The 14233-nt window shown below is 38.1% G+C and overlaps 1 protein-coding gene across 4 annotated transcripts in view; it reads left to right on the plus strand.

Annotated features, from left to right (window-relative positions):
* The window catches only part of RTN4 (reticulon 4), a 71253-nt gene that overhangs the window by 13737 nt on the left and 43283 nt on the right, over positions 1-14233 (plus strand). The window contains exons 2-3 of one of the 4 annotated variants that reach the window (XM_049784763.1): positions 3308-3365; positions 4021-6414. The exons of 2 other annotated variants lie outside the window; for them this stretch is intronic. In XM_049784763.1, the coding sequence (XP_049640720.1) occupies positions 3308-3365; positions 4021-6414 (2452 nt within the window). The remainder of the gene's footprint in view (positions 1-3307; positions 3366-4020; positions 6415-14233) is intronic. One more of the 4 variants, XM_049784764.1, reaches the window with a different exon arrangement.

Below are 14233 nucleotides of genomic sequence, written 5' to 3' on the forward strand. Positions count from 1 at the left end.
TTCTGGTATACTTGGGAAAAGAAGTATCATCATTACCACTTTGACTATTTTGTTCATAATATGTTTGCTCAAGGCTATCTACAAAACATCATTTTACTTTCCAACATTCTCTCCATTACCTCCAGCAGCCAGTAACTTTTTCTCAGATTCTCAGGAAAGTTCTGTTGACTGGCATTGGTACTGAGTTGGAAGTTGAAAATCACTTAAACAGTAGCAGTTTATTTCTCATTGTTTTGGAGGTTGGGAAAGTGTGGCAGAGGTAGGTTTCATTCTGAAGTCTCTTTGCTTGTCTCTATTAGGTGACCACCATTGCTTACTTGACCTCTGCACATGTGTGAAGAAAAGGGGAGAAGGTGAGGGGAGAGAAAGGGGATAAAGAGAGGAATGAGGGAAAATGACACATACAAGAGCGAACTTTCTGGTATCTCTTTAAATGCTTATAGAGTTTAATCCTCTCAAACTGGGCTCCTCCCACCTTAATGAACTCAAATGACCATTATGATTTCCAAAATCTCTTTAAACACCATCAATTAGACCTTAGGGCTTCAACATGAATTGGGGGGAGGGGCACATATACATTCAGTTCATAATAAATACTATGTAATGGTTAAGAAATTGGGTTCTGGCCCGGAGAGATAGCACAGCTGCGTTTGCAAGCAGCCGACCAAGGACCAAAGGTGGTTGGTTTGAATCCCGGTGTCCCATATGGTCCCCGGTGCCTGCCAGGAGCTATTTCTGAGCAGACAGCCAGGAGTAACCCCTGAGCACCGCTGGGTGTGGCCCCCCCCCAAAAAAAGATTGGGTTCCAAGGTTAAAGTGCCCTAGTCTCACTAATTGTAGTTTGTTAGTTACTTAATTTATTATTCAGTCCTTAAAAATATTTTTGTTATAGTGATATGCATTTATCTTGTTCATTGCAGCATTCAGAATAATAGCTAAGAGTTGGAATCAACCTAGATGTCCAACAACAGATGAGTGGCATTTGGGAAGGAAGGTTGGTGGTGTGATACAGACTATGGGAACATTGGTGGAGGGAAGTTGACACTGTTGTGCTGAAACAATTATATATAAAACAACTATTAAAATCACAATACTTTAAGTAAAAATTAAAAAAAATAGAATGTTGAGGGGAGAAAGTTGTTTAGCAGAGGAAGGAATTTATAAAATGGCATTACGTATCTAAAAAATGAAATGTATTTCACAGTGATGGTGATGATGATGATTATGATTATTGCTTTTTGGCCACACCTGGCGGTGCTCATGGGTTACTTCTGGCTCTGTGGTCACTAGGGGTCATTAGGGGCTATTCCTGGTGGTTCTTGGAGAACCATATGAGATGCCAGGGGTTTAACCTGCAACCCTTGGTGGGGGACCCCCGACCCGCGGGGGTGTGGGAATAAGGGTCATGAGGGTTGCTAGTAATTTGTGGGTTTACTCGAGCAGGTCCTATCTGTGAAGAAAACTTAAGAAGTTAGTAAGAAAGACCCTCAAGACAACTCACGCTGTTCAAAAGGGGTTTATTGCCCGGGGAGATCAGCTTTTAAGGGCGAAATACGTCAGGGGGGTGTTACAGTTTTCCACCAATTACAATTGCAAGCACTCATTAGCATAAGCTGGGGGCAGGTAATAGGGAGGGGTAAAGAGGTAGACCTGAGCACATGTTTATACTGAAAGCACAAGATCCAAACAGGGTCTTATAAATTTTACTCAGCAAGCATAAATAAAACATCAGCTGTAATCATATTAATCTTTTGCTAACACAAAGGCAAGTTGCTCTATAATTTTTCTCTCTGGCTGGATGTATTGGGCTGCTTTGAATTTACTTTAGTGTTTGTCTATTTCCTTTGTCCTCAGGGCATGGGTGCCTCTGGTCACGTGGGTAAAGGTCAGGGATTTCTGAGACACCCTTTGTTTTAGGTTCCATCAGCTCGGCTCCCCACATGAACCCAGTCATCGCATATAAGGCAAACACCCTTTCGGCTGTGCTATCGCTCTAACCCCAATGCTCAGTATTATTTGTGAAAAAATTATATTTAATAAAAATATGAGGGCCCGGAGAGATAGCACAGCGGCATTTGCCTTGCAAATCCAGCCGATCCAGGACCAAAGGTGGTTGGTTTGAATCCCGGTGTCCCATATGGTCCCCCGTGCCTGCCAGGAGCTATTTCTGAGCAGATAGCCAGGAGTAACCAACCCCTGAGCACCGCCAGGTGTGGCCCAAAAATCAAAAACCAAAAATAATAATAATAATAATAATAAAGAAATAAAAATATGAAAGATTTTCCCATGTATGTATTTGAGAAAATGCTAATATATAGAGAAACAAAAAAATAAATAAAAATATAAACATGAAAGAAAAACTTAGCTAAATTGGGATTGTTAACACATTAGGTTTGCAAGGAGTAAAATGAATTGTAAGTAAAAAACTTCAAATTATAAGTAGCCTTCAATGTTGATTGAAGCAAAATATGACATAATGATAGTATTTTCTTTGTAATTTGGACAGTGGAACATAGCATTATGTCTTCAAAGAATAGGGTACAATAGCAATTGGAATCTGTTTTTTAAGCCACACAACCTTGGGTGAGTGCAAAGAAAATGTGCAATTTCCTGAAAGTGTTTTGTATTGTATGTAAGATTAATAATATTGAGCAAATAGGCTTCTTAAAATTTTTATTCAGTTTCATTTCTTAATTTTTGGCTTTAATTGGTCAAAGTAACTTATCTATCTAAGACTGAGTAAAAGCTATGGATGTGTAGTATATTTATTTAAAGCAATATTCTCTTAAATATAGTTTGGATCGGAGCTGGAGTGATAGCACAGGGGTAGGGCGTTTGCCTTGCATGTGGCCGACCTGGGGCAGGGCAGGTGGAGAGAGGGTCACCTTGATGCAGCAGCAAGAGAAACAAGATGCATTACCCAAGATTCGATCTTTGGCATCCTGTATGGTTCCTCGAGCCTACCAGGAGCGATTTCTGAGTACAGACCCAGGAGTAACTTCTGTGTGCCACCCTGTGTGGCCCACCCTCACCCCACCCCCAATATATATATTCACACACACATACACTTTGGATCATGGAGTTTGTTAATATATGATAGACTTCATAGTTACTGTTGGATCATTTTTATTATGCAATAATCTGATCTACCTTAATAGTATTACTTTTTCCTTTCCATCTTGGCTTTTTCTCTGTAGATAATGTTTTGTATTAACTCATTAAAAACTGAACCCTTGCTTGCTCCTCCTGTCTTTAGTCTCCTTCCAACTCTGCATTTCTGCTGAGGTTATATTCTTTTTCTTTTTCAGATGAGACACTTTTTGCTCTTCCTGCTGAATCTGAGCCTGTGATACACTCCTCTGCAGGCAAGTTCTTTCTGCTAGGCTTTTGTCCTGTGATTCTAACTTAAGCTCTTTAGTTTTATTAAATGTACCGAGCAGTTTGAATTTACTAAAAATTACTGTGGTTCCAATGGTACTTAATGGAAAAAAATTAAACTTACATTTTATATGCTATATCCAGAGAGAAAAGGTAGAACCTATAATTGGAACTATGTGTAAGAAATGCTTAGGCCCTTGTTTTCCACATTGATATGTTGACTATTCCTTCTCCCCAAATAATTTACTTATATTTACTTATAAACAAATGTCCAGTGATGGCATTTAATTATCCAATGCCTTTCATTTCTATACTGTCAAATTCTATTCTTAAGTTTGCTTTTCTTCTAAATTAAGGTAAAAATAGCTTTTATCAGTCGATTACATGTGAGGTTTTTCTAAAAGACTTGATTTATGTCATTGCGTAGCATATAATCATTCAGTAGCCATGCTCATATTTTATTGACAGTTTTAAATTTGCTTAGTAATTATCCAAGTCTTTATTAGTTATAAATCAGATGTTGCTAACATTTAATATTAGTTCTTAAGTCTTTAATTAACATGATTTTTGATCGTTATAAAACTTGGATTAACTCTGAGAACACTGGCATTCTCTAACTTTCCTTTCTGTCCATGGTCACAGAAAAAAATATGGACTTGAAGGAGCAGCCAGGTAATACTGTTTCCACTGGCCAAGAGGATTTCCCATCTGTCCTGCTTGAAACTACTGCTTCTCTTCCTTCTCTGTCTCACTTCTCAGCTGCTCCTTCTAAAGAACATGAATACCTTGGTAATTTACCAACAGTATTTCCCACCAAAGGAAAACATCAAGAAACTTCAATTGAAGCTTCTAAAGAATTCTCAAAGAAATCCACAAATCCATTTGTAAACAGGGATATAACTGAGTTTACAGAATTGGAGTATTCAGAAATGGGAGCATCATTCAGTTGCTCTCCAAAATTAGAATCTGTCATGATAGCAGCAAACCTTAGGGAAGAAGCTATGAAGAGTAAAGATGAAGAGGATTTAGTTAGCAATAGCATCCTTAATAACCAGCAAGCATTACCTGTAGCCCTTACTAAATCATTTAAAGAGGAGGAAATTATGTCTTCCCAAAAAACAAAGGACAGTTTTAATGTGAAGGGAATTGTATCAGAAGTTCCTATGAGGGAGGAATATGCAGACTTCAAACCTTTTGAGCAAGTGTGGGAAATGAGAAGTACTTACATGAAAGATAGTGAAGTGTTGGCTGCTGGAGGTAATGGAGAGAGTAAGTTGGAAAGTAAAATGATTCAAAAATGTTTTACAGATAGCCTTGAGGAAGCAAAGCATGAAAAAGATAGTGAAAGCAGTAATGATGATACTTCTTTTCCCAGTACACCAGAAGCTGTAAAAGATGGCTCAGGAGTATATATCACATGTGCTCCCTTTAACTCAACAGCAACCGAAAGCATGTCATCCAACATCTTTCCCTCGATGGAAGACCATACATCAGAAAATAAGACAGATGAAAAAAAAATAGAAGAAAAAAAGGCCCAAATTGTAACAGAGAAGAACACTAGACCATCAAATCCTTTCCTCATAGGTACACAGGATTCAGAGTCAGATTATGTCAAAACAGATAGTTTATCAAAAGTGACTGAGGAAGTAGTGACAAATATGCCTGAAGGTCTAACTCCAGATTTAGTACAGGAAGCGTGTGAAAGCGAGTTGAATGAAGTGGCAGGTACAAAAATTGCTTTTGAAACAAAAATGGACTTGGTTCAAACATCAGAAGCTGTGCAGGAGTCACTGTATCCCATGGCACAGCTTTGTCCATCCTTTGAAGAATCTGAAGCTACTCCTTCACCAGTTTTACCTGACATTGTTATGGAAGCACCATTAAATTCTGTAGTTCCTAATGCTGGTGCTTCTGTAGTACAGCCCAGTTCATCACCATCAGAAACTCCTTTAGGTAATTATGAAATCATGAGTCTTGAATCTGAAAATCCCCCACCATATGAAGAGGCCATGAATGTATCATTAAAAAAGGTATCAGAAATAAAGGAGGAAATTAAAGACCCAGGAGTTAATGTAGCTATTCAAGAAACAGAAGCTCCCTATATATCTATTGCTTGTGATTTAATTAAAGAAACAAAGCTTTCTTCTGAACCTACTCCAGATTTCTCTAGTTATTCAGAAGTAGCAAAAGTTGTGCAGCTAGTGTCTAATCAGTCTGAACTGGTTGAGGATTCCTCACCAGATTCTGAACCAGTTGACTTATTTAGTGACGATTCAATATCTGAAGTTGCACAAAAACAAGATGAAAGTGTGATTCTTGTGAAAAACAGTGTCACTGAAACTTCATCTCCATCAATGATAAGAGATGAAAATAAGGAAAAGCTCAGTGCTTCTTCACCACAGGAGGTGGGAAAGCCATATTTGGAATCTTTTAAGCCCAGTTTAGACACAGCAAATGATAACTTACTACCTGATAAGGTTTCAACACTGACCCAAAAGGAGAAAATTCCTTTGCAGATGGAAGAGCTTAGTATTGCAGCTTATCTAAATGATGGCATATTTATTTCTAAGGACGCAGAAGCAAGAGAAAGTGAAACATTTTCAGATTCATCTCCAATTGAGATTATAGAAGAATTCCCTACATATGTCAGTTCTAAAACTGAATTTTCTCCTCACTTAGCCAGAGAATACAGTGCAGTAGAAGTATCTCACAAGGGTGAAATTTCTAATATCCAGGATGAAGTTGGGTCATTGCCTTGCTCAGAATTACCCCATGACCTTTCTTTCAAGAATGTACAACCTAAAGATGAAGATAAAGCCCATTTGCTAGATGAATTCTCCAAAGATAGGTCTGTTATTTCAAAGGTGCCCGTACTGCCTCCAGATGTTTCTACTTTGCCCATTCAAACAGAAATAGGCAGTTTAGTTAAACCCAAAGTTCTTGCGAAAGAAGCTGAGAAAAAACTTCCTTCTGATACAGAAAAAGAGAACAGATCACCATCTGCTATATTTTCAGCAGAGCTGAGTAAAACTTCAGGTAATCCACCATACATTGTTTTTTCTTTCTTGCCACCATTTTTACTTCAAGTGGAATTCTAGCACATTTTGTGTGTAGTACTATAGAGTAATATCCTTATAATAGGAATTCTTTTGTTGAAAAAACAAACTCAGTTAAAGTTTTTATACTTTTTCTTTATCCTTTGTATTTACCACTTAACATTAATCTTAACTTTTGCATATAGTTATTTATGAGTCGTTTTTATATTGCACCATAGAACAGGAAAACAATTGATTTCAGTGTCCATTTCTTTTCTTTTGCTTTATTCTTTCCTGATAGCATGAATAGGAACTATTATTAAAACAAGATCTTAAGATACTTGACTTTCACTTTTACAAATCATTTCATTCAAAAAACCATTTTTGAAGCATATGTCTAATATTTCAGTGTTTTCCAGTGATTGGCTAAGTGAATATAAAAAATTGAGTGGTAGAAATTTTGTTGAAAAGTATAGTAAATTGGGGAATGTTATGAATTCTTCTGGAAAGAAAGTATCCTCATTTTAAGATTCTTTATTTCATAAACACATAATCTATATAAACTTATTTGTACATATCTTTTTAACATTCTAAGTTACCTGTGATTATTAAAAAATATTAGTATTTGGGGCAGGAGCAGTGGCGCAAGTGATAGGGCATTTGCATTGCATGCGCTAACCCAGGACGGACGGACTGCAGTTCAATTCCTCAGCGTCCCATATGGTTCCACAAGCCAGGAGCGACTTCAGAGTACATAGCCAGGAGTAACCTCTGAGGGTCACTGGGTGTGGCCCAAAAACCAAAACAAAAATTTTTATTTATTGGAGGTGGTTACTAATAAATTGCAGGCAAACTATTTAGAAAATATTGTTATAAAATAAAACGATTATGAACATTGAGGAAACGGAGCATGGAAGACTTGGTGTTTGATTGACTATGAACATAAAGGTAAGGGGAGAAGGTAAAAATAACTCTAGAACCCTGGGTTACAGGTATGTACAATAAAATAAATGACAGCATGAGAAACCAAGTTAGGGAACTAGAGAAAATAAAGAGGGTTTAAGGAGAGAAGGAAAATACCAGTCTTGACTTTGTTGGTATATGGTACTTTTGAGATCAAGAGGCCTTTGACTGTATGTTTCTATTTGCCAGTTTCTATTAGAGATTGTAATTAAAGTCACAGATCCCAAATAGGGAGAACCAAGAGAAAATGATTTAAATGTGGAAGGAAGTATTATTTAGCATTATCAAATTTTAGAGCAATCCATATGATAAGGATTGAGAAATTGCCCAAAAGGAAAGGTCTTGAAAGTGGCAGGTGGTGTGTTAGGCAATGTTAAGACTGATTGGGACTTGAGCAGATGGGTACTAAACATGACAATGTGTAGGAATAGTAGTGTATAAGCAAGCATATAGGGAAGTGGAAAGACAAAAAAAAAAAAAAAGATGACAGAGAAAGTAATTAAAAAGTGTTAGTAGAGAGGTGGGATGGGATGAAATCTAGGAACTCAGGTGGAGGGATTAGCAGAGGCAGGATTTTGAAGAACTTTGAGTGGAAAACAGAAACATGGGTGTTACTAGGCTAGGATTTTGTGACTGAAAGTGAGGTTCTATGGGCTTGTTTATTTTATTTACTGATAGGAGACTGAGAGGTAAGATATAACTTCTGAGTAAGGAAGCAAAGAGACTGTACTAAAGGACTCAATCAAGGTTTGAAGGATGTTCTGTGGTAATCTTTTTTTGTTTTTGTTTTTGTTATTGGGCCACACCTGACGGTGCTCAGGGGTTACTCCTGGCTGTCTGCTTAGAAATAGCTCCTGGCAGGCACGGGGGACCATATGGGACACCGGGATTTGAACCAACCACCTTAGGTCCTGGATTGGCTGCTTGCAAGGCAAACGCCGCTGCGCTATCTCTCCGGGCCCAAAGTGATCTTTCTTAAACTAACTACAAGCCCAACAGTGAGCTTGGTTAGAATTTAAAGAAAGGTTTTATCATTCAAGGCGGTTTTGCAAGGTTGTCCAGTAAAAGCATAGTGAGTCATTGAAATTGAGTATAATAGTAAAGTAGTTTGAAATAATGGCTGACATCTAAGGTGAAGACTATAAAGAGAAGAAAGATAATTAGGAGAGTTAGCAGGTTAGAGAACAAGAGGATTGTTTGAGTCAGATCTAAGAACCAAAGAATAAAAATACCAACTCACTAAAATGATAAGCATGCAATTCCTTATTAGTAAAGTGTTAAGTATCCTGCCCCTAAAATGATAGGTGTGGTCAAAGTAGAATTGTTTGTAAGGTTGTGTGGTGTGTGTGTATTTTACATGTTGAATTTAAAATTCAATGGTGTTTATAAAAGATGGTACTTGACCATGAGGTAAGGACTAAAAGTTGAGTGGCATGTAGATTCATGAAGTCAGGTCAATGAGGTCCTTAAGTAATAAAGTAAGATCATCCGCAAAGTCAAGATAAGATGGTGGGTTGTGGGGCCGGAGAGATAGCATGGAGGTAAGGCATTTGCCTTGCATCTGGAAGGTCAGTGGTTCGAATGCCGACATTCCATTTGGTCTCCCGAACCTGCCAGGAGCGATTTCTGAGCATAGAGCCAGGGCGTAACCCCTGAGCGATGAGCGATGCTGGGTGTACCCAACCCCACCCCTAAAAAAAAAAAGATGGTGGGTTGTTCTTCCACATGACAGTAAAGTTCCCCAGGATGATGACAGGCTTTAGAAAGAGGAAGAATTAGGAGCAAGGGAATACCGTTAACTAAATAGCTATGACCTTTGCTCCAGAGATTTCTGATTTAGAACCATGACTGGTGAGCTTGACAGGATCTCTCTTCATTTTAGGAGAATAGCAAAACATGTTGGGAATAGCAAAATTTATAACTTTCATTTAAAGAGTTAAATGGGGAAAGCAATATGAAGAGGCAGGTTTTAGTAAAAGTTAACTAATGGTAGAAATGTTTAGTAAAAAAGTTGAGGATAGGGCGTGGTTCACAGTGAAATGAAGGGGTTTTAGATTGCAGGGTAAAATGGTTTATGATGGAAGAGTAAAGAGAAACTGGGGCCAGAGAGATAGCACAGCGGTAAGGCGTTTGCCTTGCATGCAGAAGGAGGGTGGTTCGAATCCCTGCGTCCCCTATGGTCCCCCGAGCTTGCCGGAGGCAGTTTCTGAGGATAGAGCCAGAAGTAGCCCCTGAGTGCTGCTGGGTGTGACCCAAAAACAAACAAACGAAACACAAAAACAGAAATCCTGAGCAACGTGATGATTATAAGTATGGGTGAAAATCGAGGATAAGTGAGGAGGTGCACAGTGATTTACTATAGCCCATGAAATCCTGTTCCATCAATCTCACTACCCTCTCTCAAGATGCAGTAGTACTTTAGTAGATGGGAACACTCAGTCATCTGTTTTATAGTTTCAGAAGTAAACCTATTCTTAGATTTATCTTACTGAAATTAGTGATTTTATCTATAACAATAATTTAGAATTGAGGGAATAAATGAGGGTTGGGCTTTTTGGGAGGGTAAACAGGAATGGCTGAAAAGGAAGCATAAGAGGTTTTTGAGTAATCCCATTAAGTTTTTCTCTGATAAATTATTTCTTTCCCCTAGATATCTAGCAAATAAAGTTATATGGATATACCCAATGTTTGTCTTATATAGAAATCATGAAAGGAAATCTAGTGTGGGATAATAGGATTTTAGTCGTGGCTGTACCACTGACAATCACTTTACCTGCAATCCTTTTCTTTTTTTGTTTTTGTTTTTGGGTCACATCCGGCAGTGCTCAGGGGTTACTCCTGGCTCTATGCTCAGAAATCACTCCTGGAAGGCTCGGGACCATATGGAATGCCAGGATTCAAACCACTGACCTTCTGCATGCAAGGCAAACGCCTTACCTCCATGCTATCTCTCTGGTCCCTGCAATCCATTTTTGACTTTACTGACACTTGACTTACAATCCATTTTCCTTTTCTATAAAAAGAAAGAGAGTAGATCCTTGAAATTTGATACTTTCATTGACTTAACTTTAACTGGCATCTGTTACAAGCAGGTGAATGGTTGCTCAAAATCATTCCTGGCAGGACTTGGGGGACTACATTGGAGGTGATTGAACCTGGGCCAGCTGCATGCAATATTCCTATTTGATGTACTATTACTCTGTGCCCCCCCACCTCGTAGAACTTTGCTGATTTTGGAATTTGTTCTTGTTATTTCTTAGTGGTTGGGATGAGGTAAAAGTGATTCATAGTACAATTGAAGGTGTTGTTTCTCTTATGGTATCACATTTGGAGGTACCTACTATCCATCAAATTTGAGGTAAATTTTCACTATTAAAGTCAAGGTAGTAACAGATTTTTCATATTGGAAATGAACACTTCAAGACATCTGTATCCTGTTCCCCATCAAAATACCTCTTCCCCCAATGCTTATCCTTTGGTAATTTTTGTTTGATTTAGTTTTATAACATAGCTAAAAGGTAATGAATGATTGGGAGAAGTGGAAGGGTCTCCCAAGTAGTAAGCAAGAGACTCAGGAACCTCTCCTGGGAGTTCTTGGCCGGCTGCAAGTGATTTAATGTGAGGGCCCCAGAATACAATGCCCCTGCAATTGTTTAGGATTACCTAGTTCATACTCCATGGAGCTTGGGATCCTTCAGGTTATACCTCGCAATTCTCAGGGGACTGTTGCTGCAGAGAATTAAACTAGGGTTGACCATATGCTAGTCCCTGTACTGTCTGGCTCATGGAATTTTTCAGCTCCTAAACTCTACATTTATGTGAGTCTCTTGCCAGAGATTAATTATGAAGTGATTACCAGTATGGATCCATGAATTTCTTATTTTTACTGTAATAGTTTATGATTTGTTTCTGTACTTAAAAGATTTAAAGATCTTTCAAGTTGGCAAAGTGACTTGCAGGTATCTCTTATTTTTGGATGGAGATAGTGGCAAAAAGGAATTTTGCTTTATTTTTTTAAATGTTGATGTCTACTTTGCCTAGCCATTGTATTATCCATTTCTCTAGTCATAATTGCTTTTAGTGGTATTTGAGGTCAAGAGCTAGATGGTAGTTATACACTATTCTGTTGTAGGTTCTTGCTATTTTAGCACTTGAAACAACTTGGAAATGCTTACATGCATACAAACAAGTGCGCATTAGCTTATAAGCTTAGAAACATGGATTCACACAGATACCTCTAATTTTAGTCTATTCCTTGAGAACGCTTTCATTTCATATTTATTTATTCGTCATGCAGCTTAGCTCCTACTAGCACCTTTTTTTTTTTTTTTGGGCCACACCCGTTTGACGCTCAGGGGTTACTCCTGGCTATGCGCTCAGAAATCGCCCCTGGCTTGGGGGGACCATATGGGACGCTGGGGGATCGAACCACTGTCCGTCCTATGCTAGCGCTTGCAAGGCAGACACCTTACCTCTAGCGCCACCTTCCCGGCCCCAGCACCTATATTTTTTATTGATTTGTTCTTTAGTACTATTTAGAATAGTTTTAGATCTTTCTAATATTTGTATAATGAATGAAATTCAATACAGGATTTGTATGCAAATTCCTCCAACCCTGCTAAGAACGAATGTGTATAGTTAAATGATACTTTCCCTTCTTTCTCACCATTAATGTGCTTACATTACATTATTTGGAATAGTCAACTGATTTCTATTTGCCTTAAGTGGTTTTCTAATTTCTTATAGTGTTTTGTTTTGTTTTATTTTGGGCCACACACAGTGACACTCGGGTTACTCCTGGCTATGCGCTCCTAGCTTGGGGAACCATATGGGACGCCAGGGGATCAAACCCTGGTTTGTCCTAGGCTAGCGTGCACAAGGCAGACTACTTACACCTTGTGCCACCGCTCTGGCCTTATAATTAGTGTTTAAATTCTGAATTTTTAAAAAGGCACAAAGGTTATATTCTTCAAATTTGTACTTAGTCATTATGTATACTTTATGACAATAGTAAAAAAACTAATTTTCCCAAATTGGAATCATGATTTACATTTTATTTTTAGCTTTTGAAAACAAATAGTGTAGCTATCCAGCATTTCCATATCTTCATTCTTCTATGCATGGCTTTTTATTTATTTATTTATTTTTTTTGTGGTTTTGGGTCACCCCGCAGTGCTCAGGGGTTTTTCCTGGCTCCGTGCTCAGAAATTGCTCCTGGCAGGCACGGGGGACCATATGGGACGCCGGGATTCGAACTGATGACCTTCTGCATGAAAGGTAAACGCCTTACCTCCATGCTATCTCTCCGGCCCCAGCATGGCTTTTTTTTAATTAATTACTTTATTTAAGCACTTGGTTACAAAATTGTTAATTGTTGGGTTTTAGTGATATATTGTACACCATCCTTCACCAATGCACCCTTCCCACTAACGATGTCCCCACTTCCCTTCCATCCTTCCCAATCGTCTCTTAAGGCAGGCAATTTGTTTCTTACTCTCACTTCTCCCCCTTCTCTTTCCCTTTTGACACTAGTCAATGGAGGAGTGCCTGTGTATCACTTTCTTCCCATTCACTGATAAGTTCTTGTCTAGAGTGATAAGTTCCAGTTATCCTTGTCCTTGTAGACCTTTCTCTACTCTATACTCACTGCTCCTGTGGCTCTTTTCTATTCTGGGCTGGACCACCCTGATGCTTATTCTGAATACTGTTATTGTACTGTCTTTTATTTTTCTTATATCCCACAAATGAGTTAAATTACTCTACCTATCCCTTTCCCTCTAATTTCACTCAACGTAATAGTCTCCATGTCCACATCCATGTATAAACAAGTTTGATTGCAAAATAAAAATACATGAGTTGGTGAGACTGCCACAGGAATTGTGTTTCTAATCCCTTAGGTAGACATGATGAAGGTCTGATGAAGCAAGGTAGCAGAGGAGAAATAATACCAAGCCAGTCAGAAAAGATACTCATTGGGTCAGCCTGCTTTTTGCCTCATTGCCTCTGTCTGCCTTGTGCTCTCTCTGAGCCCTGCAAAGTCAGAACTACTCTTTCTTTATTCAACCAAATCCCAATACCAGGAGGGGGAGGTGAGTTGAGTCAGATACAAAAGTAACTATCCAAAAGATTTTTCCATATCAAAGGAAGAGGTTGGTGGGAAGAGGAAGTTGGGGTAACACCTTTGTTTAGGATTTTAGCTAGGGTCACCTTACATTTCCACCTTTTCGGTTTTAAACCAAAAAAAAAAAAAATTACAAAACTTTTGTTTTACTTTTCTTTGCCAGAGGCTGGAACCTCAGATCAGAACTCAAAGCATCAAAGTTTAAATTGTTTATTTCTCAAAACAATCATCATTTTCTATATCTTATACATAACACATTTTTTTTTCAAAAACGTCTCTGAATATAAACATTAGAACTTTTCTGCAGATACACTTAGTTTGAAAATTCTCAAAACATTCTTACACCAGCACCATAATACAAATCTAGAACACCCGAGTTTCTTTCCATAAACTTCCCTAAACAAAGTCACGTCTGCAAATATATATATAGTTTGAAAATAAGTTTGCTATATTTCTTATAATTAGCACTATAATAAGAGTCTATAGTATCCAAGTTCTTTTCCATAGACTTCAGTGGACAAAGAGAACATTTTTGCAGACATGTTCTGAGAATAAGTTGCTACATATTATACACAATAAAACATCATAGCAATTGGGAAACATTTTGATAGCTGAGAACTTTTAAAACACTTAACAACATTATACATTTCCCTGGATTTGTGCAAACTATTATGAAACCACTAAAGTTGTATTACAAATTTTCTATGGTGAACTGAAGCAGTGGCACAAGTAAGAC

The sequence above is a fragment of the Suncus etruscus genome, chromosome 12 (assembly GCF_024139225.1).
Source record: "Suncus etruscus isolate mSunEtr1 chromosome 12, mSunEtr1.pri.cur, whole genome shotgun sequence".
NCBI classification, from domain to species: domain Eukaryota; kingdom Metazoa; phylum Chordata; class Mammalia; order Eulipotyphla; family Soricidae; genus Suncus; species Suncus etruscus.